Source organism: Euleptes europaea, chromosome 11 (assembly GCF_029931775.1).
Source record: "Euleptes europaea isolate rEulEur1 chromosome 11, rEulEur1.hap1, whole genome shotgun sequence".
NCBI classification, from domain to species: Eukaryota; Metazoa; Chordata; class Lepidosauria; order Squamata; family Sphaerodactylidae; genus Euleptes; species Euleptes europaea.
The window spans coordinates 30,515,617-30,540,609 of NC_079322.1; the positions used below are offsets into that span (position 1 = coordinate 30,515,617).

Consider the following 24,993-nt stretch of genomic DNA (forward strand, 5'->3'; position numbering starts at 1 on the left):
ACAGTGGAGTAAAGGAACAAAAAGATCAAAGAGGTGGCTCATACTGAATTGTGATTAAGTTGTTTGATCTGTTCATTGATTCACACCCACTTTAGACGTTTCCTTGTGTGCAGGAAAAATGTAGAGAAAGGTACTCCGCTTGCAAAGCTCATAAGCAAACTTGAGAGAAGGAGCCTGTTGTTTATAAGACCTCATTTAAAAATTTAGGATCAAGGAAAGAAGAATGTGGAAACCAGAGATAATTTGCAACTGTTATAATCAAGATGGAAAAGAACCAGCATTCCATGGAGAGTGCATTGACCAGGGCTGCTTCATTATCTAGTGAGTCCACCTTCCAAGGAGGCCATTTTCTCCAGGCGAACTGATCTCTATTGCCTGGAGAGCGGTTGTAATACCAAGAGATCTCCAGCTACCACCTAGAGCAAGCAACATTGCAGGAGATCCTGATCACAGTGTTCCTTCATCACATCTAGTTTAATCTAATGAAATCTAAGAAAAGAGCCTTAACTTAGTTGTTAAGTACCTCATTTATATGTGTCTTCCTGAAATGATAGCGATATTTTTTTTCAAGGGATGATGTCAGTGATTTGAGCAAAACATTTTCCCAGTCCCCCTCCACTGAAGTCAATGGTGGGAACTTTTTCAGACGGATGCTCGGGTGTGACATTGTCCCATTAAACTCTATGGGAAATTTTTGTGGGGTTCTGGGGGAGGCGTGTTTTTTAAGGTACAGGTACAAAATTTTCAGAGTAGCTGCAAGTGACTCTCCTTAGAAGAACTCCTAGGTTTGGTGTGGTTTGGGTCAGGGGGTCCAATTTTATAGACCCCCAAAGTGCATGCCCCAGCTTCCATTGGAAACAATTGAAAATTCATTGGTTCTTGTAGGTTATCCGGGCTGTGTAACCGTGGTCTTGGAATTTTCTTTCCTGACGTTTCGCCAGCAACTGTGGCAGGCATCTTCAGAGTAGTAACACTGAAGGAGAGACACTGTCCTTCAGTGTTACTACTCTGAAGATGCCTGCCACAGTTGCTGGCGAAACGTCAGGAAAGAAAATTCCAAGACCACGGTTACACAGCCCGGATAACCTACAAGAACCAATGAACTCTGACCGTGAAAGCCTTCGACAATAAATTGAAAATTCCATTGGATAGATAGGGTAACCCCTTTGGGGGCCCATAAAATTGGACTCCCTGACCCAAACTTCACTAATCTTGGGGGTTCTTCTAAAGAGAGTTGCCTGCAGCTATGCAGCAAATTTGGTGTGTCTACCTTGAAAAACACCCCCCAAGCCCCGAAAATATTCCCCATAGACTTTAATGGAGCCAAAAATTTTCAGATATCTGAAAAATAAATAATTTGCCGGTATGGGTATTCGTCTTTTTTTTTTTTTGAGGGGGGGGGGGCTTTTCTGAAAATTTTAGGTCCAGTAAACCCAAATCAAAAAAATACTGAGGGGGGGATGGTGCACACCCCTACTACCTAAGTCTAGTGTTGTACATACTGAGAAGAGAAATACTGAATGCTTATGTGATAGGGAAAGGCAAAATTTCTTTCTCTGGTCCTTTTTTTTAGCAAATCTGTCCAGCTAAACTGAGCCACTACTATGTCCAATTGAAATGAATTGAACAAATTTCATTTCAAACAGTCTCAAGTCCTGTTGCTTTCAAAGTCTAACTATAACCAGGACTGAAGCTCATACATTTAGGCAGGATGACTTTTACTGAGCAGATGCTCTCCTATATGGCTGTACCTCAAATAGGATGTTATAAATTACTGCGGCTGCTGTTTACAGCATCTTTGGAAACAGGGTATTAACATACACTTTAATCCATGTGGAGTACAAAGAGTTTAAACATTATGATAACTAAAACAACACAGGATGAAATATAAGTAAATACAGGACAAGCAGCTGTGTTCTGGTTTCCCATCCCAATGAGACAGATGTTACAGCATTAAACAGTCAAGGTCAGCCTAGCCTGCATCTAGAATGGGACAAACATCTTCTTTACACTAAACACACACATATTAGTTTAATAGGCTTGATTAGAGATGACAGCTCAGGGGTTCTCAGGAATATGACTTTCAGTCTGAATTCCAATCACAAGGATTTCTAGCCCAGCCCATGTAGAAATTATTATTCCCCTTCATTGCTTTCTCCCACATAAGCTAAAACACTGACAAGGGCATCTTTAACCATCCGTTCACCTTCCAGGAAGTGACAAAATTTGCCTATGTTCTCCTTTCATTAGTCACATTTGCCACCAGAAAGTCTGGATCCTAATTTGCTCCAGGGGTCCAACACTGACCAGTGAGGAACATACAGAGTTGAACAAAATTAATGAAAATGATTTATTAAGCACAATGCACACCAAATAAAGTAACATTAAAGGCAATGAAGAACAGTTACAAAAACACAGAACATGGGCAGTGGAAAAATATGCAAACTTCTAATTAGCTCTGTAAGAGGAATTATCTTAATTCCTCTTTACCCAATTTCTCCCCGAAATCCGACTATCCATTTCTTTCCCTCTTTTTAAGAATTTGGAGTGTTCTGAATCCACTTTGATTGAAAGAGGAGGAAAAGGAGGAGGAAAAAGGAAATTATCCAAAGTTATTAACAGTCAATTCCTGGAGCCTCAAGGCAGCTAGGAAATATCCAGCTACTTGATTATTGATATGAGGGTTCTAGTCAGATAGAAGACAGAAAACTAACTGCTTATCAGAGTGGCCTTTAAACTTGCATAAAAGAGGACTAATTAAAAATTCCTCAACTCAGTATAAAAATTGCAGTGAAGCAAAACAGGAGACAAACATTCAGAAGTTTCAGCGCTTCACGAGCAGAGTCTTTCCTGACAGGGAGTTCTCAAAAAGCTGCCATAAAGGACTGTGGAAGGCAAAACATTGACCTCTGTGAATATAACAGCTCTGTGGATTTGCGGAGATTTGAAGTTCAAGAAATAAGCAGCAGGAGCCCCAACATGAGGCACTATACCACACACAATTGGGGAACACGTCCTAATACTCTCCTGCTAGAGTACCTTGCAGTATGTAACATTAAAAAAATGAACCCCTCTAAGTGTCGAGAGAAAATTGGTACAAGATGTTTTTCGATAGTACCTTACACCAATAGACATTCAAAGGATGAATAAAGATGTGAATGGACATTGCTGGAAATGCAACAAGATAGATAGGACCTTTTATCACTCTTGGTTGTCATGTAAGAAGATAAAAAGGTTTTGGAGTGAAATCCATTCTGAAATGCAAAAAAAAAATTAAAGGTTAAATTTGCAAGGGACCGTAAAACCATGTTGCTAGGAATTTTACTACCTGTCATAGGGAAATTTTTGGCGGAGCTGGCCAGATATATGATCGCGGCTGCAGGGGTGGTGATTGCAACAAAGTGGAAATTGGAAAACACTCCAGATTTAGAAGACTGGAAAGATAAACTAGCAGAATATGCAGTAATGGCTAAGTTGACAAACCAAATAAATAAATAAAAACCTAGGGAAGAGTTTCAAGAAAACTGGAAATTATATTCTTCATAAGTTTAGTGAAGGTAGTGTAAACAGAAATGAATGTGCGCAGATATAACATATTTAATCATAAGGTTTTATTGAAAATGTGTATTATGAAATACAGTTACTATATACAAGTCAATATGCAACTATTGTCACAGTATTCAATCCTGATTAGAATTATTTATAAATATAAAGTGCAAAAAAGAATGAAAAATGTTACATAGAAGATAAATGATCATGTAGAAGGCAGCTTGTATAATATTTTAAAACTAGAACAGTATACTTTAAGGGGAAAGGCAGTATGAAAACAAAATGTTATGTTGTCCCTTTCTATGCATATATTGGTATACTGTTTAATGTTTGTATCGTATTGTGTTTTTGTTCTGTTATGATGTATTGTCTGTATTTTAATGGTTAGAAAATTTAAAAAATGAAAAAAATGACATCCCCCCGCAAAAAAAAACCCTGCAAAGGCTAAAGATATAAAAGGGTGCACAGAGGTATAACAGAAATCTGCAAAGAGATATTAAAGAGAAATACTTCTTTTGAAACAGAAAAAAAGAAAATAAGAAGAATTGTTGCTACTTCTAATATATACCAGATAAAGCAATTAAACACCATAGAGATTAAGCAGACTGTTACAGTCTCCTCTTCACATGAACACAGGAAGCTGTCTTATACTGAATCAGACCCTTGGTCCATTGAAGTAAGTATTGTCTACTCAGACCAGCAGAGGCTCTCCAGGGTCTCAGGCAGAGGTCTTTCACATCACCTATTTGCCTAGTCCCTTTAACTGGAGACGCCGGGGATTGAACCTGGGACCTTCTGCATGCCAAGCAGATGTTCTGCCACTGAGCCACAGCCCCTCCCTTCACTTCAGCCTTCACCATATTGCCAGCAACATATGGTTAGGCTGCTCCCGCTTACAAGAGAATCTTTCTGTTCATCATAGCTAGGGCTATAACAAGCTCTACTCAGGGTTCTTCAGAGCCATCCAACTGGACTTCTTTGGAGTTCAAGAATCACGTTTAGGGAGCAGATACTACCCACTCCAAGGACCTCTTTAGCATGCAGGAGCTACATCCCCATGGAACTATACATCATGGCTGTTGGTGTTCTGTGCTTGTAATAACCACAGAAGTGGTGCCAACTGCATGACCGACCTTTCAGTGGGCATCTTCTCTCCCATTTGGAGTTGGTGAGGTGGGAAAAGCTGACACTATCAGCCCCACTCACATGCTCATGGCAGTCACACCCTCACGCCACTATAAAATAGTACCAGGAAGCAGCAGATAATCCCACACAGATTGGTGTGCATGGGATTGGAGCTCAGGATACAGACAAAAGGGTCTTTTCCCACCACCAACCCAAAGGCTGCTTCTCCAAACCCAAACACTATAGTTAGCCATAGTTTTACTCCTCACTGCTACAAGATGAGAAGAATTTCTTCTCATCCTTTACTTATTTTGGTATCTTTGCTCACCGTTTATTCCCAGTGGAGACTTTTAAAATATGTGTGTGTGTGTGTGTGTGTGTGTGTGTGTGTTTTGTATTCTTGCATTGTATTTTTGTATATAATGAGCTGCATCTTTGGCGGCAGCTGGTCCATTGGGCCAGATTATCCAAGGCCCTAGGCTGCAAGCCAAGGGCCAAAAGCCTTTTAACTTGTGCCAAAAGTCTCACACCTCTGACCACACCTAGGCTTTTATACTTGCAACAGAAAGAGAAAACAAAATCTCTGCTTGGATCTTAGACAGCTGGCAGAGACGTTCCCAACATATCCCTCGCTGGTATGAGGTAATTCAGTCTTTTCCACTTTATATTTGAGCTCCAACATAAAGCAGAAATAGTCAAAGTTGTGTTACCCAGCACTTGGTTATCCAGAAAGCTCAATTAATTGGCAGCACACAGGAGGCAAGCTTCTCTCTCTCAGTCATCATGTCCCTGCATCTTTGGGCATACGAGCACCCCACTCCCATCTCTCCAGCTGACCAGTTTGATGCCTCTGGCCACTGCTGGGTTCCTGACAGTCTGTTCTGTCAGCTGATGCTATCCTCAGGTGCCTCCTTCCCCCTCAGTCTACTTGTAGCTGTCAAGAGCCAACACTAGCAGAGGACTCCTGTGCAGCTGGTTTGCTTGTCTACCTGCTCAGAACAGTCCCATGGCTAGGGAGGGACTACCCCACCCCCACCCCATGCTGTCAGTAGATAACCCAGCCGTATTTAAGTACTTGGAATATTAACAGTATAAATATATTATATAGTTTATTACATACATTTAACTATGCTAAACTCATTAGAACGCATGAAAGGCCAATTCACTAGATAATCAGACTTTCTCTTTGACTCTGTAGATGGGTGGCCAGTAGGGTTGTGCAAAAAAAAAAAATAACGGTAAATTTTGGGATCAGGTTTATTGGGCCTGATTTTTATTCGGCTTTTTCGGGAATCGCCTATTTGGCTTTAGGCAGATTCCCAGGTTTTGGTATTCGGTCAACCTGAATATTGCCGAAACGGCTAATTTTGGGTTTATTTTCGGTTTGGGTATATCAATATGCACAACCCTAGTTGCCAGCTCTGGCTTGGGATTTGATTCCAGACTCAATCCTCCAAAGCAACCATTTTCTCCAGGGAAACTGATTTCTGAAATCGGGAGGTCAGCTGTAATTCTGGGAGAACTTCAGACAACACCTGGAAGTTAATATGAATGTGAGGGGGAGGTTGCTAACTCTACAAGAGGGAATTGCAGCATAGCTTGGAAGAGTAACCTTGAGGACCGAGAGATACCATTCAAAAATTTGGCAGTAGTCTCCAAGGTCCATAGGAATTGTAGTTTTATTGCAAGGCTTCTGATGAAGTTTTTGACAAAACAAGTCTTGAACCTAGGTACTTGTTAAAAGAGAAGAGAGGAAAGAAACAAGATTATTTGTAGATACAGCTAACTGGAACAAGGTCACAGATGTTAAGCTGCTTTGAAACCGTGGCATAACTAAAAAAGAAGTCCACATTTCGACACCATAAGAACATAAGAAAGGCCATGCTGGATCAGCCCAAGCCCCATCAAGTCCAGCAGTCTGTTCAAACAGTGGCCAACCAGGTGCCTCTAGGAAGCCCACAAACAAGACAACTCCAGCAGCATTGACCTGCCTGTGTTCCAAAGCACCCAATATAATAGGCATGCTCATCTGATCCCGGAGAGAATAGGTATGCGTCTTGACTAGTATCCATTTTTTATTAGTAGCCATGAATACCCCTCTCCTCCATTAACAAGTCCACTCCCCTCTTAAAGCCTTCCAAGTTGTCAGCCATCACCACATCCTGGGGCAGGGAGTTCCACAATTTAACTATGCCAGAGATATTACTTTTGTAACAGCAATGTCTTTATTTAAAACATGTTTTGTAGCCATTGTTTAACATGGTAATATTGTGACGCCTAAACAATATATGTGATTTGTATTGCTTTACACAAGTGTTAATTTGTGAGCATTGTGTAATAATTTAATAATTTCAATATTTGGGACATTTTCTTTTCTTTTCTTTTCTACACTGGAGCACCACCTGGAAGTTGGCAACCCTATCTGTAATCCACTGACCTGAAGGACAAAGGTCAGCCTTGTATATCCGCTAACCTTAAGAAAAGACCCACAGCCTCATGGGGCTGGAGGAAGGTTGCCTGTTTTAGCCCCTCCCTGCACTCCAGGAAGAAAGAACTGCACCGTTTCTACTGCAGGCAGAAGAAACTATTTTCTAAATGTTCCTCCATGTAAAAATTTAATGTAAGAAGGTAACTAGCTCATCTGGGGCAAAGGCTCTAGTTCAGTCCTCTCTCTGCTGTTCTACTTGTGTGTGTCTTTTACTAGAGGGGGCGAGTGTGTGTGTGTGTGTGTGTGTGTGTATCCAATCATGTGATCTTCCACCTGCAGTCTGAAGTAGTGCAGTCCGTTCTGTCACCTCATTTTGCCACACAAGTGGGCCTTAGCCTGAGGATCAGTAGGGTTGCCAACCTTCAGGTACTAGCTGGAAATCTCCTGCTATTACAACTGATCTCCAGCTGATAGAGATCAGTTCACCTGGAGAAAATGGCTGCTTTGGCAATTGGACTCTATGGCATTGAAGTCCCTCCCCTCCCCAAACCACGCCCTCCTCAGGCTCCACCCCAAAAACCTCCCACTGGTGGTGAAGAGAAACCTGGCAACCCTAAGGATCAGAGTATTGGGGACACGCCACCCCCTACCACAAAGGACTCCCCATAGAGACTTATATGAGCACTGAAATGAAAGGCCTATAAACTACAGGTCATTTGGCTATCTTACATCAACAGTAGCTTTACCAAACAGCCCCTAAAAGACTAATTTCTTTCTCTGCAGAATTTTCTTTCTTGGTTAAGCAATCATTCCCCACCATTCCCAAGCAATAACACCACTTGGGAAGTATTTCATTTAACAGCTGCAACTCTTCCAAGACTGGCTTATACTAATGGAAGCTCAAGCTCCGTGTTTGGTTTGTGAGCTACCTCATCCCCGAAAATCCAAACTGTTTATGACTATGAAGTACACACACAAACTTACTATTCTCCCCCCAGAGCACAACGAGGCATATTTTTTAAATGATGCTTTCTGCTGAATTGAGTATTCCAACTTCCATTTACTCTATATAGGGTAATGGTGTGGTAGGACATCATTTGTGGATCCGTTCAAGGGAAAGAGTCCAACTGTCCACAAAACAAGGAGCTTACTGAAATGGGCCTCGGTGCAGAAGATTACATTTCTCTCCATCACCCACCCACTGCCAAGTTTCTGCTTCCCCAGCATTAGCCTGCAGTACGGTAGATCTGGAGTAAGGTATCTATGGGGGCTGTAGCATCACTTTATCTTCCACAATTTGCCCCACTGCTGCAGTCATGCACCTTGCAGTCATGCATTTATCATCGATTTATATCGTTTACAGTCTGCATTTCTCACTGAGATTCAAGGTGGATTACAAAGTGTAAGTCAAATACGGTCAACAGTGCATCCTATAAACAGTGCAACACGGTTCAGATTGCAGACCTCTAAAAACAAGCAGAAACCTGAAACGGAGCTGAAAGAAAGCATTTAAACATGACATGCTAAGCAATGCAGAAATTACACAGTAGGAACATACGTACACCAACAGACTAAACATAGTAATGTAGTCCCTATCTGTTTGCCAAAGCAACTTTTGGAACCATTCCATTACAGTACAGACCTATTGCCTTTATATAAATGCCCTTCCAAATAGTTCTGTTTTACATAGTTTGCAGAAAGACAGAAGCGTGGGACCCTTCCTGACCTCAGGCAGGCCATTCCACAAGCTGGGGACCACAACAGAGAATGCAGGTGTACATTTGCCCATTTGCAGGATGGCCCCTGCAGAAGGCCCTGCTCAGGTGAGCAAAGCTGACATGGTGGGCCAGAGGGAGAGAGGCTGTCCTGCAGATGTGACGGACCAAAGCCCTGAAGGGCTTTGTATGTGATAGATAATACTTTGAACTGAGCCAAACTACTTATGGCAGCCAATGGAGCGACTGCAAAATGGAAGTCGTATGCACGCTTCACCTAGCTCCTGATAATAACACAGCTGCAGCATTTTGTACCAGCTGAAATCTCCAAAGAGATCTTGAGGAGAGACCTATGTGTAGTGCATTACAGCAGTGTAGTCTGTATTTTACCAGGAAGTGGACCCAGATTGGCCATGCCAAGGTAGGGTGCCATCTTGCAGGTTCAAAGGGAGAAAACAGGGCCAAACTGACCCCTATGGGAATACTTCAGGCAGGAGGTGCTGAACATTTGCTGTAGGCACCAAGCCTTCACTGTGCAACTTGATAACAGGATAATGTACACCAGTCCTAATTCAAAAGGTATCTTTGAATAGCAAAAGGCTACATGCCCACAAGCGCTCCAACTAAAAGATAGATAAATTAAATGCAGTGGTTTTGTTGTATAGTGGTTACAGTTTCAGTCTAGGATCTGGGAGACCCAGGTTCAAATGCTTATTTGGCCATGGAAGCTTTCCAGGCAACCTTCTCAGCCTACCTCCATGTGTCATAGGGATGGTAAAACGGAGGAGAGGGGGACAATGTAAGTCACTTTGGGTAGCGTGAGGGGAAAGGAAGGCTAGAAATGAAGTATATAAAATAAATTGTACGATATGACCATGTCTGGGAGTTGAAAGCATGGGGATCTTTAGGAGAAGATGGTAAAAAAATGTCTGCATGGCAAAGGCTGTTTCCAAAGACTGTTTCCACTCAAGAATTCCTTGTGAGATCAGGATGATTATACACAAAAGAAACCAACACACACACTTCAGCTAAACATTAGGAAGAACTTTCTGACAGAGCGGTTCCTTGGTGGAACATGCTTCCTCGGGAGGTGGGCTCTCCTTCTTTGGAGGTTTTAAGCAGATGCCAGATAGCCATCTTACAGCAATGCTGATTCTGTGAACAGAAAGGGTTGCATCAGTGCTTGGCTCTCGTGGCCCTTTCTTACACGCCCACGGTAATGCCGACGGCCACTTTGGGGTCAGGAAGCAGTTTTCCTCCAGGCCAGATTGGCCAGGGATCCTGGAGGGTTTTGTTTTTTTGCCATCTTCTGGGCATGGAGTAGAGGTCACTGGGGTGTGTGGTGGGGAAGGTAGTTGTGAATTTCCTGCATTGTGCAGGGGGTTGGACTAGATGACCCTGGTGGTCCCTTTCAACTCTATGATTCTTGGTCACATAAAAAGACATCACTTAGATGACCTTTTTTGTCCTTGACATTTTATTGGGATCGGAGACCGTCTATTAAAATGCTACCTCTATTATTTCTTCCCCAAAGGTACATCCCCTAATTTTTAAAAAAACAAAAACATTTCACAACTGCAGGAGCTACTGAGAGCCAGCACAGTATAGTGGTTAAGAGTGGTGAACTCGAATCTGGAGAACTGGGTTCAATTTCGCACTCCTCCACATGAAGCCTGCTGGGAGACCTTGGCCCAGTCACAGTTCTCTCAGAACTCTCCCAGCCCACGTGGAGGCAGGCAATGGAAAACCATCTCTGAACCATCTCTTGCCTTGAAAACCCCATGGGGTTGCTATAAGTCAGGTATGACTTGATGGCACACACATACACAGGAGCTACTGACCTGGTTGTTCCCCAGGCTAGCCCAATCTCATTAGATCTGGGATGGGTCAGGGCCGGATTGAGGTTTGATGAGGCCCTAAGCTATTGAAGCTATTGAAGGTAATGCGGCCCTTTATATGTCCAGATAACAGGTACAACAGCTTGACCAACATTCAACTGTGCACCGGAGTCTGCAGCTGCATGCTACATGTTGCCATGCAACCAGTCCATGCAGAATGTAGGCACCCTATATATAGAAATGAGCAAACCAGTGATATTTTAGGGAGCAGGCCAGAAGGCGGGGCCCATTACTTACATCATAGGAGCCTACACAACACAAAACACTGTTGCTGTATGTAGGTTTTGTTTTATTTGTTTTTTATCTTATATTTTGGAAATGTACATCCAGTTTTTTTTTCCTTTTAATTTTTTGGGGGGGCCCAAGACAGTGGGGCCCTAAGCTATAGCTTGTTTAGCTTATACGTAAATCCGGCATCCGATGGGAGACCATCAAGGAAGCCCAAGATCACAACGCAGAGGCAGGCAATGGGAAATCACTTCTGAACATCTTGTCTTGAAAACCCCATGGGATCGCCATAAATCAGCTGCAACTTGACAGCATTTTCTCCCACCAGCTACCCCATCTACAGTGAGATCCTGAGCCACAAGAACTCTCCCATTCACTTCAATGGGAGAAACTGAGTTGCATGTGCATTGTTTTGAGTCTGCAAATATGCCACTTCCACTGCCTGCTTCCATGCAGCAAACATGGAAGCACAGGCAGCATGTATCTACACTGAAGGTGGCATTCTGCAAGGCCTGATGCACTTCCAACCCAGCACCAGCCACATATTCACCTTGAACCTTTCCATATGCCCGTCAAATAGCATCAGCAGAACAGAACAGACATGGATTATTTTGCAAGTACAAATGAAAAACACTGAGATTAAAACTAAGTTTTATGTACAATATATGCTGCTTTATCTTAGCCAAAAATTACATTCTGCCCTAAATCTTCATGTAATGTACATGGCATTGCAAACCTAATGTTATTTATCAGCATAGGTCTTAGCAAAAATATTTCTAATATTTACATATCCCCCACTGTCTCAAGGAATGGGAAGACCTGTAGCAATAACAATAATAATTATTATTATTACAACATTTCTATGCCACCTTTCCACCCAATTAGGGTCTCCAAGGTGACAAACGTGAAAACAGCATTTACTATATAAAATATTTAGATAATTCAATAAAATATAGATATACAAACGCTACCAGGGAGGAGGGCCAATGACTGGGTGTACCCCAAACAAACAAAAAAAGTCTTCACCCATTATGGAAGATAACTATATATGAAAGTCCCTGGGATGGGAGTTCCAAAGTTTCAGCTCCATGAGAGAAGGCTGTTTGTTGGGTTGTCACCTATCTAGCGGGGGCACCCAAAGTAGGGCCTCCGAAGATGACTGGAATGGACAGGTAAGATCAAATGTGTAGGGACTGTGGTCTGTACTTTTCTGTTTAACTTGCTGAAATTAGGGTCCTGCTACATAATTTTTGCATCATTTAATGTGTCATTTTAATACTTATGCTTTGCTTCAGTTCGGTTTTTAGATTTCTGATTGTAATCCTATTGTACTGGTTACTGAATATCCCACCCTGTCGATTGTATTGACTGTGTAACCTGCCATGAGTCCAAGTGAGAAAGGTAGACGACGACGATGACGATGGAATGCAAGTAGGCAGCCAGCGTGGTATAGTGGTTAAGAGCGGTGGACTCTGATCTGGAGAACCGGGTTTGATTCCCCACTCTTCCACATGAAGCCTGCTGGGTGACCTTGAGTTAGTCACACTCTCTCAGCCCCACCTACCTCACAGGGTGTCTGTTGTGGGGAAGGGAAGGTGATTGTAAGCTGGTTTGATTCTCCCTTAAGTGGTAGAGAAAATCAGTATATAAAAACCAACTCTTCTTCTTCTTAATGTATGCAGGCCCAAGCTGTTAAAGGTCAGTACTAGCACCCTGAATTGAGCCTGGAAGCAAACTGGAAGCCGGTGTAGATAGAACAAAACAGGAGGGATATGGTCCCTATGACCCACACCAGCATTCTGGCTGCAGCATTTGGCGCCAACTGTAGTTTTTGGACAGTCTTCAACGTTTCCAAGCTTATGTTCTCTCTGAATAAGAGGCCACTGGAGTTTTATGGCCTCATATTTGCTTTATTTACCCTGTCCAGTCACAGTGACACAGGCTCCCAATAATCAAAGCAAGGATTATAACACACCAGTTACTTTTTTACCAACACTTTACAAAACGTGCTGATTATTTAATGTATTCATATTAAAATTATCACTATTGTTTCCACAATGAAGTAATAGCACCAGCTAGTGGCACGTTAGAATACTGTTCTAAACATACTACGTCGAGGTTAAGTTGCATCTAGATCAGTAGAAATGATTTCTAGGCAGTGTTTAGGGTCACTGAAAAGGCTGATAAGGTCACTGCTTACTGTGCTTTTAGTCTTTAATAATAAGGGCACCACTGTGGTTTAAAAAAAAAGGAGAGAGACTTGAAGAAAGTCTAAGAAGGAAAACAGGAGACTATTTGGAAATCTGAACAAATGCAAGCAAGCTAGCCAAGGCCACATTCTCCTAAAGATCCTAGCAGTACCATGTGGATACAGCTACTTAGATGTTATGATTGAAAACATATGGAAAACCTGGGTGACTCCAGAAAACTAGTACCAACTTTTACAAAAAGAAAATACACACAGGCACACAAACAAGTCGGCCTAATCTAAGGATACTTAAATCCAGAGAACAGAGTTGTGAAAGGACAAGACAGTTCTTACTGCAAAACTGAAAAACGCCCCAGGTTTGTAAAAAAAAACAAAAAAACTGCAATCTAAAAATAATATTGAGGGGTTAAAAAACCCAAAATGCTAAAAGGAGTGCCTGTAACTTTAAGAAATGGAAGCCCTCAGTGGCCATCACTAGGTAGCCACAGCTTGGTTTCTGTGAGTAAAGGCAAGGGGAGGAGGCAGGGCCACCATATGAAGGCCAGTACAGTGTAGCAGTTATAGCTTCACGCTAAGGTCTGGGAAACCCAGGTTCAAATTACCAATCTGTCATGGAAGCTCACTAGGTGATGTAGGGCCAGTCACATACTTTCAGTTTAACCTACCTCAAAGGGTTATTGTGAGGATAAAAAGAAGAGGAGAATTATGTAAGGTGCTTTTGTCCCCACTGTGGAGAAAGGTGGAGTATAAATTAAGAAAATAAATAAATATAGTTAAAAATGGGAGGTAGATAAAAAGTATGTTCGTGAATGGCTGAGGAGGGAATGAGGCAGAGGAAGGAGAGAGGATATGAGGGTTGACAGGGGGAAGGGAGAAGGAAATAGTGTGGGGAGGGGGAAAGAGGGGAAAGCGAGGCGCCACCCCACAAATCCTTGAGGGTTCCCCCCCCCTCCATGCAAGTGGGCCTCACCCAGAAACCAGCACTGCGCAACTTGGCCATAGTTTTCCTAGGTAGAGGATGAAGACAAGGGTGAAGATCAAGATAGGCTGGTTGGTGGATGGGAAGGCAATAAGTTAGCAGGAAAAGGGCAGAGGCCGTGAGAGCTGCCAGGGAAGGGAAAGAAGAAATAGTGGGGGTAGATTTGCCAGGTCCTTCCTGGCCACTGGTAGAGGATTGGGGTGGTTGGGTTGCCAGATCCAAGTTGGGGAACTCCTGGAGATTTGGAGATGGAGCCTGGGGAGGACAAAGACTACAGTGGGGTACAACGCTGTAGTACCCACCCTCCAAAACATCCATTTTCTCCAGAGGAACTAATCTCTGCAGTCTGGAGAAGAGCTGTAATCCCAGGGGATCCCCAGTTCCCACCTGGAGGCTGGCATCCCTAAGTGGGAGAGAGGGAAATGAGATGTCCCCTGCAAATCTTTGCAGGTTCCTACTTGTCTTTCTCTATATGCCACTGAATCCACCACTACTCCTGTAGCAAAGCACGACTAAAGCACAACAGCTCCTACGTATTAGTTAGCTAATTTATAAACTGCCGTTTAAACAATAAGTCCACAAGGCCATTTACAATACAACAGAATTCAATCAAAAGCGTATAAAACATAATAAAAAACAGTAAAAAAAACCTCTTGTTTCCTATCCTTTTTCTCTCGTCCCCCAAACTGCCACACCATTTCTTATCATTATAAATATACCAAAAAAAATGCAAAGACCATTTATGCATGGGGAGTTTCGCCTTGGGTTTGCCACTCTCTAGATGCACATTTTCCCCATCCCAAATTCTCAAACCTCTGCAGGGGGGCTTATTGTTGAGTTTTGAGCATTTGGATGGAGAAAATGTGCATCTAGAGGTGCCACCCCACAATAAAATACTGTTAAAAAAAAAACAGTTTTCTATCCTTTTTCTCCCCCCCCCCAAGTGCCACATGATTTCTTATCACTGTAAATATACTAAAAAAAATGCAAATATCATTTATGAACGGGAAGTTTTGCCTTGGATTTGCCGCTTTCTAGATTAACATTTTCCCCATCCCAAATTCTCAAACCACTGCAGGGGGGCTTATTGTTGAGTTTTGAGAATTTGGAGAAAATGTGCATCTAGAGGTGCCACCCCACAATAAAATACTGTTAAAAAAAATACAGTTTCCTATCTTTTCTCCCCCCCCCCAGTGCCACACGATTTCTTATCACTGTAAATATACTAAAAAAATGCAAATGCCATTTATGCACGGGGGGGGGAGTTTTGCCTTAGATTTGCCGCTCTCTAGATGCACATTTTCTAGAATTTTCTAGAATTTCTAGAATGCCCCTTTCTAGAAATAGGAAAATGTGCATCTAGAGAGCGGCAAACCCAAGGCAAAACCTCCTGTGCACAAACGGCCAAAGACTTCAAACATCTTTAGGCCATTAAAGGTTGATGAGGAGGAGGAGGAGGACTTCAAACATCAGCCTCAACCAACCGCCCGCCGCTCCGAGCTCGACGTCATCACCCCCACACGCCCGCCCCAAAAAGGGGCGTCGCCGGAGAAAGCCGCGGCGCGCACGCGCAGAAAACGGAGGGGCGGGTTCTGCGTCGCGCTCGAGCGCCTACGGCCGCTCCTGGGAGCCGTGACGTCAACGTTTCTGGGCGGCCGCCCTGGGGAAGTCCCCATTGGAGGGGCGGGGCTAGAGCGCCGCGGTGCCTCCAAGGAAGAGGAAGCGCCGAGCGGGCAGCAGCGGCGGCCGCGGGGCTTCCCTTTGGCCATGGACGCCGCCACGCTGGAGCAGGACGCGGTGAAGTTCGCGCAGCTGGCGGTGCGGCGGGACCAGGCGGGGCGCTACCAGGAAGCGGTCTTTTACTACAAGGTCTGGGTCCGGAGCCCGTTCTTACTCCCTTTGAGCCTGGGCGCGCGTTTGCAAGGGGACCCCGGCGGAGGACCCGTCTCTCTCCCTTGCCTACGTAGCGGTCGCTTCCTTAGAATTTTGGAAATCCCCTTTGATGTTGGTTGAAAGGGTGGCTGTGGCACCCCGGGGTTCTCCTGTGAAGCGTGGCGTGGCAGTAGGTAGCAGCATCTCAGCGGGATGGGATCTTTGGGGTGCTGCGAGTGTCTTGTTTTGCTTTAGTTTTTTTTTTATTTATTTTTCTTCATTTAATATATCAACAGAAATATCAACAATATAACAATAATGATAGAAAGAAAAACAAATAGTATTTCTATTTTAACAATCGAATGACTCCCCCCTCTCCCTCTTCCATCTGAAATTAGATTGTATAATCTTTTGCTAACGGAACTAATCCCTAAATTATTTTAATTAGCCTGTCGTTATCGTATCCAACATTATTAAATTACTACCGAAGTGTAAAAATTAATACAAAATATAAGTAAGGGATTAGATCAACGAGTATCCTTTAAATCAGTGGTTCCCAATCATTTTTTGACCAGGGACCACTAGGACTTTTTTGTTCGGTGCAGGGACCCCAAGGTCCAAAATAAAAATTCAGAGAATTTGAAAATAAACTTTAATCATAACTGTTAGTTAAACATTAAACTTAGAATGATATTTGAATATATATTTTTATAATAGAGAACTTTTAATTGAAAATATTAATTTATTATGGGTTTATAACTTTGTTTCGCAGACCTTAATTTAGTTCTCGCGGACCCCTGGGGGTCCACGGACCCCCTGTTGGGAACCAGTGCTTTAAATGGTCCTGTTAAAAAATAATTTCACAGTACATTCTCCAAGCCTCCCATTCCCCCCAAAAATTGTTCATTATCATTCTGATTTATCAAAGCTGTAAGCTTCGCCATCTCGGTCAATTCCAGCATCTTTTTTATCCAGTCTTTTTTGTCTGGTATCTCAGCTGTCTTCCATTTGGCTGCATCTATCAATCGAGCAGCCGTGGTGGCATAAATCAAAAAGGTTCTATGAGTAAAAATGGTATCCGGTATCATACTCAATAGCATCATTTCAGGTGTTTTAGAGATATTTTGTTGTAAGATCAACCTTATTTTGCTCTGGTGTTTTAAGGTGCGGCCTGTCAGCTTTAGAGTTCTCCTGTCCTGGAGGCTCGCCAGAGCTGGAGCCTGCACATCTTGTGGCATAGTGTTTTGGTAGTTAGAAGTGGAGCATGATAAAAGGTCATGAGGAAGAAGGGTTGGTTTTTATACCCTACTTTTCTCTATCGTAAGGAGTCTCAATGTGGCTTACAGCTGCCTTCCCCACAACAGACACCTTGTGAGGTAGGTGGGGCTGAGAGAGTTCGGAGAGAACTGTGACTAGGCTGCATGTAGAGGAGTGGGGAATCAAACCCGGTTCTCCAGATAAGAGTCCACCGTGTTTATCCACTACACCACACTGGCTCCCTTGACTCTGGAGTCTTCCCATTATTGTGCTTCTGTTCATGCTCGATATAGTGTAGCCTTCAACACCAGCTCTCTTTCTTGTGATTTTAAAAGGAGGGTACTTCTGAGTATGTGCAAGGTGCATTTCCTTATCTGCCTTCATAAGTGTCAGGGCTTCTAGGTAAGAGATGTGGTTTGTAAAGCAAACTTGAAATTCTAAAAGTTCTGAGTCTCAGATTTCCATCTGATTATTCAAGTATCACAAAGCAAGGTGCACTTGGGGAGTTTCCCCCTGCTTTCCTCTTTTTCTTCTTTAGGGTGCAAGCTCAAGCGAAAAATTCCTTTGAGGAAGTGTTGCTCCATTAATCTGGTATCGTTTGCATCCCCTCCATCCAGCTCATAAAGGGCCCCACTGTTTTAGAACAGGGACTTGGCAAATCCTAGGGTTGAGGTGACAGGCAGTTTAATCTGGAACAGAGAGGTGTACTTATGGCCAAACTGCTCTCTGTTTTCCTCTTTATTGACTTGGCACCAGGCTGCCCTAGACGTCTTAGTTAATGCAGATCCCTGCAGTCCTGGTCGTGTGAAAATGTGTTTGTACACAAGTGTAAGAGATTTTGTGTACACAAGTGTAAGAGCTTTTGTACAGGACTACGCAATGTGTAGTCCGCATTGTTCTTCACTCAATGCATAGTTAAATTGTGGAACTCCCTGCCCCAGGATGTGGTGATGGCTGCCAACTTGGAAGGCTTTAAGAGGGGAGTGGGCATGTTCATCGAGGAGAGGGCTATTCAGGGCTACTAGTAAAAATGGATACTAGTCATTAGACATACCTATTCTCTCCAGGATCAGAAAAGCATGTGTATCATATTGGGTGCTGTGAAACACAAGCAGGACAATGCTGCTGCCGTTGTTTGTGGGCTTCTTAGAGACACCTGGTTGGCCACTGTGTGAACAGACTGCTGGACTTGATGGACCTTGGTCTGATCCAGCATGGCCTTTCTTATGTTCTAATATGGCTGTCATAGGGAGCACCTAATCTTTTCACATAGATTAAATGTTTTGCACAGAGCCTATGCAGAATCCTTGGATTTGTGAAGTATGGGGAGCCGTCTGCCAGGATCCTGCTCTACCTGCTTCTCCATTTTTCAGTTGTGCAGACATTTTAAACAAGGTACATTTGTATGTGTGAGAGTGAATGAGAACTGAAGACTGCCATGCCTTCTGTTTAGACTTGTGGCCAAAGCTCAGGGTGCTGGTTTTGGGAATACCCTAAATCACATAAGCCCTGCATAAGCAAGATCCCAGCTTGCTGGGGGTAAAGGGAAGATGACTGAGGAAGGCACTAGCAAACCACCCTGTAAAAAAAGTCTGCCTAGGAAACGTCGGGATGTGACGTCACCCCATGGGTCAGGAATGACCCGGTGCTTGCACAGGGGACCTTTACCTTACCTTAAGCAAGATCACTTCCTGCCTTGCATGTCACTGAGATCCAAAAATTCTGGCAAGAGCGGGCTCTGTACAAAATATATCATCTGTGTTCCAGGCTTGCTTTCCTTCAGATCCTTGGCATTCATTCTCAGTGGACTTCCTCTCAGTTAAGGAATCCTTTCCTTGGAAGTGTGTCGAGTGGGTATCCTTAAGGAGCAGAATAAACCCAAAATATTGTTGAAGGCTTTCACGGTCAGAGTTCATTGGTTCTTGAATACCAAGACCACGGTTACACAGCCCGGATAACCCACAAGAATAAACCCAATTTGTGTTGGATGTTGTGTGGTGGCCAAAGTCAAGCAAATAGGAGGCAGCTTTGCAAATAAGTCTACCAAATTACTAGGCTACAAAATGTTAATTAGATGGTGGCCATTTGTTCAACTGGTGTGTCCAAAGATCCAAATGGTGTGTTAACCTGTTAATTGAAAAATATAAGGTGGAGGCCAGTTTCAACAATCCTTTTAACATTAAAACGGCTAGACGGTTAAGAGCGGAGGGGAATTAAAGGTATGTGGGCTTGTTTAGCTGTTGGCGTTTTGTTGCTTTTGAATAATGTAATCTGGAACATGATGCATTGAGATACAAATTAATCATGGAGAAGTGAATATATTTGGCGTAAAGTTAGTTATTTCAGTGCATTCATACTTGTCTGTTTAATTACTGGCATTTGCTTGAACTCGACCTAGAGGCTGGCCAGTTCAGGAACGCCTCTAAACTTGGATGCCTATGTTTGGCACCCATAACCGAGGGTTCGAAAACATTACTTGCTTTGTTTATATTTACAGTGCAGCTTGCTGTAAGTATTTCAAAATGTGGTTAAACCTGCAGTCAAGTAGATACCGAGGGTGTGGTTGCAATTCTAAAAGTCTTGTGTGACTCTGCTTTATGGGTAATGCACTATCATCGCATAAGTATTGCTCTTCCTCTACTTTTCTTGGGGCTAGATTTTTCCTGTCTCAACTGTTAGTGAACTGCTTGCTTTCTAATCAATGAAAAGGCTAGGAAATTTTTGCGTATGTGCCCAGGCTACCAGGAATAGCTGTGTATGAGTAATCCCATTGGCTAGGACCAAAGTTCATTGAATACACGTTACCCAGTACTGTCTGTTTTGAGTGCTAATGGCTCTCTGCGAACCCAGCCTTGGTACCTTTCACTGGAGATGATGATGTTGTCTCTTGAGACCTTCTGCCTGCATCCCTCAGTGCTCAGCTGCTGGGTATACCCCTCCCCTGAAAACTTTAAGAGGTGTCTGACCAAGTTTGTCTTGTGTTGGCACAAGTAACTCACGGGAGATGAAAGAAGCTGTCATGTAATTTGGATGTTTTCAAGCCTTATGCTGTTTGGCTATGTATGTCTGCAGTTATTTTTCCATCGGGTTAATATTTTTGTAAAGGCAATTCATGTTTTCTTTCCTCAGGAAGCTGCACAAGCTTTGATTTATGCTGCAATGGCAGGATCAACCTTGGAAAATATTCCAGGAAAAATAAGTGAATATTTGGACCGAGTACAAGCCCTGTACTCGGCTGGTAAGTACAAAGAAATCTGTTTTTGTAAGGGAATCTTCCAAGAATGCTCTGTATTCTCTCTCTGTAGAAAAGGGCAAGAGTCCAGTAGCACCTTAAAGACTAACAAAAATATTTTCTGGTAGGTATGAGCTTTCGTGAGCCACAGCTCACTTCTCACTACTGCAGACAGACTAACACGGCTACCCGCTGTGAATTCTCTCTCTGTGTAATCCAAAGCCCCCATTCTTTGCCAGAGAAATCAAAGTTCACAACACGAGAAAACCCACATTTCAATCACCATACAAGAAATCTGCATGCAGGTGGTATGCTATATCTCATGTGAAGGTATAGGAAACTTGCAATGTGTGAAACTGCCGTTAAAGTCAACAAATAACTCATATGTGGCTTTGCCAAATGAGACTGTGTCAATTTATGCTGCATAGATTACTTCTTGCATTGTGTTTTCAAAATAAACTCGCCCCAGCTTTTCTGGATTACTGACAACTCCCCCAGAACACCATTGTTTAATGATAATAGCCTGTATTCTTTGTAAATAAATAGAAGTCCAGTGGTACCTTAAAGGCTGACAATGAAACTGTCTAATGAAATAAAGAAACACATTGGCAAAGCCAGAGTGGTACTCAGAAATAAGCACCTGCAAGATGATCTTGGAAGAAAATAGTGAAGATTTGAAACGACTACTGCTGAAAGTTAAAAGAGAAAGTGCCAAAGCAGGACTACAGCTGAACATCAAGAAAACAGAAGTAATGACTACAGGAGAATTACACAACTTTAAGGTTGACAATGAGGAAATTGAAATTGTTGAAGACTTTCTATTCCTTGGCTCCACCATCAACCAAAAGGGAGACTGCAGCCAAGAAATCAGAAGGAGATTGAGACTAGGAAGGGCAGCCATGAAGGAGCTAGAAAAGATTTTGAAGTGTAAGGATGTGTCACTGGGCACCAAGACTAGATGAATTCATGCCATCATATTCCCCATCACTATGTATGGGTGTGAAAGCTGAACAGTGAAGGAAGCTGATAGGAAGAAAATAGATTCCTTTGAAATGTGGTGTTGGAGGAGAGGGTTACTGATACCGTGGACTGCCAAAAAAACAAATCAGTGGGTTATAGATCAAATCAAGCCTGAACTGACCCTAGAAGCTAAAATGACTAAACTGAGGCTGTCGTATTTTGGTCACATCATGAGACGACAAGAGTCACTGGAAAAGACAGTCGTGCTAGGAAAAGTTGAGGGCAGCAGGAAAAGAGGAAGACCCAACAAGAGATGAACTGACTCAATAAAGGAAGCCACAGCCCTCAATTTGCAAGATCGGAGCAAGGCTATCAAGGATAGGACATTTTGGAGGACTTTGATTCATAGGGTCGCCATGAATCAGAAGCAACTTGATGGCACTTAACACACACACACACACACAGAAGATGAACTAAAGGTGAGGTAGCAACAGGGCACCACCTGCTGCTCAGACGTGTCCAGCATAATCATCAGTGACTTGGCCACCCATGCTGGGTAATGATATTTTTCTTTCGTTGACCTTGGCTCACTACAGCAAGCTCCCCAACCTCAAACAGCTTCTCATGAACAGCAGCAGTTCATCCAACAGGAACAGCCGATGCAGGAACCAATCCTTGCGATAAGTCAGGATGCTGCCTTTGCTCCCAGATATATTTGGGCAGTACTATTCCGAGACCTAATAATATCAACTTGGAAGGCTTTAAGAGGGAGTGGACATGTCCATGGAGGAGAGGGGTATTCATGGATACTAGTCAAAATGGATACTAGTCATGATGCATACCTATTCTCTCCAGGATCAGAGGAGCATGCCTATTATATTAGGTGCTGTGGAACACAGGCAGGACAATGCTGCTGCAGTTGTCTTGTTTGGGGGCTTCCTAGAGGCACCTGGTTGACCACTGTGGGAACAGACTGCTGGACTTGATGGGCCTTGGTCTGATCTGGCATGGCCTTTCTTATGTTCTTATCAGCTATACCACCTTGGACTCATCCACTTGCTCATCATCAAGTGTAATATGTGCTCCATGGGTCAACACTGCCCTGCTCTTTACTGCATATGACAAACGTGATGGTCTCTGTGCAAAAGAGAAAATGAACATAAAGCTGGCATTAAGATCAACAGTATTCAGAAACTAGTGGGGAATATTTTAATCTTCCAGGACATACTGTTCTCCTCCCCCCCCCCAAAAAAAAACTTCAAAGGGAGAATACAATATGAAAGTGCTGAATGCAGATTCCTCAAGAGATTGAAACTCTTTCCCAGCCTTAAGCAACAAATTGGGTTTCTTCACTCACTATAGGTGTCAGTAGCTCCTTTACTATTGTTAATTAGTTCTGCTTATCATGTTTCTCACACCGTATCTTGCTTGATTAGATCTGATTGTGTGCTAATCTTACTCTGCACACCTTCAGCAGGTAGGAGTATGCCTCTCCTTTCAGCTTAAACAACTTCTGTTTGCAACATCTCCCTGTTGCTGTTGCATGTGACTTTAGTCATCATGGCTAATAGTCATTTATACTTAAAGAGAAGTGCTACGTTCAGAGGCAGTAAACCTCTAAGTACCAGCACCAGGAGGCAGCATCACAGGAAGGCCTGGCCTCTGTGCCCTTTTATTGGCCCTCCAGAGTAACTGGTTGGCCACTGTGTGGGACAGGATGCTGGACCACAGGTCTGATCCAGCAGGGCTACTTTAATGTTCTTATAACAGGTAAAGATGTACACTTCATGCACCTGAAAGCTTATGCTGGAATCAAACTTTCTAGGTCTTCGGAATGCCGTTGGCCTCCAGTTTTATTTTGCCATGATAGACTAATACGGTTACCCTTCCGGAATTAGGATCTCCGCATCGTTCAGAATGTACAGCAGTTCATTTCAATTCTCAGGCTGTGACTGCTTATGAGAGACGATCTTGCTACCCACTAGTAGTAATGCAACCTAAGTAGCCTTATGTGTCAATTCCTGCAATAAAAACTAGTCAGTCTTTCAAAAGGGCAAGCTAATTTATTTTTCTTCATCTAGTTCCATCACAGAAGGCCGACCCCTTGAAGTCGAAGCAGCAGCTGGACCTGGAGCGTGCCCATTTCCTGGTCACCCAGGCGTTTGATGAAGATGAAAAAGGCAACTGGGAGGAAGCAGTAGAGCTGTACACAGAAGCAGTAGAACTGTGTTTGAAAACAGTATGTTTAGCTGCCACTTAACTTGGTGGAATTACGTTATGGTAAGGCATTCTTCCATTTATAGAAGTGACTGGCATGCAGGGTGTGTGCACACATCAAGTTTTTTGGATTTGTAGTCAACACAGAAACTTGAATAATCTGTGCTTGGCTGGCTATAACAGGAAAGGAATGTCGACGCAGTTGCTCCTTGTTTGGAAGAGTGAGAGGTAACTCTTTTGGGGCTTTATTGGCATAGCACTATGCCAGGTCAGCTAACATTTCTGTGGGAAAACATGATGTGGATGCACACTCTTTGACACTGGCTTAAAAAAAGTAGTACCTGTATTTCTTGGGAATCTCTTAAAATTGGCTCTGTTTTCTTTTTGGAAGGGATCACTGTAAGGCATGTACTGCAGGAACTGCGTACCTGCTTCAAATTGTGTTGGAGAGGACCCGTGTTCAAGTACTTCCTGGAGCATTTTGTAATGTCGTGAGGTCTTCCCATGAGAATGCATTTCCTCATCCTCTGCTGCCTACCCCAGCAGGGCTTATTGTGGGAATTAATTCAAACCTCCTCCCCATCTTAGAAGTCTTCGAATCATAGGGTTGGAAGGGACCACCAGGTCATCTAGTCCAACCCCCTGCACAATGCAGGAAACTCACAACTACCTCCCCCTACACCCCCAGTGACCCCTACTCCATGCCCAGAAGATGGCCAAGATGCCCTCCCTCTCATGATCTGCCTAAGGTCATAGAATCAGCATTGCTGGCAGATGGCTATCTGGCCTCTGCTTAAAAACCTCCAGGGGAGGAGAGCTTACCATTTCCTAAGGAAGCCTGTTCCACTGAGGAACCGCTCTAATGTCTAGACAGAAACTCTTTTGATTTCATTTCAACCAGCTGGTTTCTGACCTTCTGGGGCAACAGAAAACAACTCGGTACAACCATATGGAGCAAATAACAAAAAGTATGTGCGTGTCATAATAACCCAACTGAGAGCATTATAGCGACAAACATTAGGGCAGTTCTTATAGCCCTAGTGGCATTTTGTGTAGCAAATCCTCAGATTTCCTACTGTGACAAATAGAAAAAAAATGGGTGCTGTCACGTGGAAACCATTACAGGTACCACTTTTTGAACTAAGGCCAGTCACCAAAAGTAATCAGCGGAAGAGCTCTCCATCATGATGTAACTCCACCAAGTGCGGTTCTTTTTTTCTTTCCTTTGCTTGATATATACGGGGAGCGGTGTTTCCTTCAATGCACCAAAAACTTATTAGTAATGATGTTAACGGTACATTCTGCTTTGTTCATTGGCTTCTAA

General features: G+C 43.2%; 2 protein-coding genes across 3 annotated transcripts in view; one reads left to right on the forward strand and one right to left on the reverse strand.

The window, feature by feature from the left end:
• LOC130484166 (collagen alpha-6(VI) chain-like) overlaps nucleotides 1-15,900 on the reverse strand; it is a 72,948-nt gene extending 57,048 nt beyond the window's left edge. The window contains exon 1 of the mRNA XM_056857069.1: nucleotides 15,616-15,900. Coding sequence (XP_056713047.1) covers nucleotides 15,616-15,900 — 285 coding nt within the window. The remainder of the gene's footprint in view (nucleotides 1-15,615) is intronic.
• Nucleotides 15,889-24,993, forward strand: part of CAPN7 (calpain 7) — a 33,321-nt gene continuing 24,216 nt past the window's right edge. Inside the window, exons 1-3 of one of the 2 annotated variants that reach the window (XM_056857270.1) lie at nucleotides 15,889-16,000; nucleotides 20,390-20,498; nucleotides 23,534-23,691. In XM_056857270.1, coding sequence (XP_056713248.1) covers nucleotides 15,899-16,000; nucleotides 20,390-20,498; nucleotides 23,534-23,691 — 369 coding nt within the window. In that variant the 5' untranslated portion in view covers nucleotides 15,889-15,898. Of the gene's footprint in view, nucleotides 16,001-20,389; nucleotides 20,499-23,533; nucleotides 23,733-24,993 lie in introns of those variants that run through there. The other variant, XM_056857271.1, reaches the window with a different exon arrangement.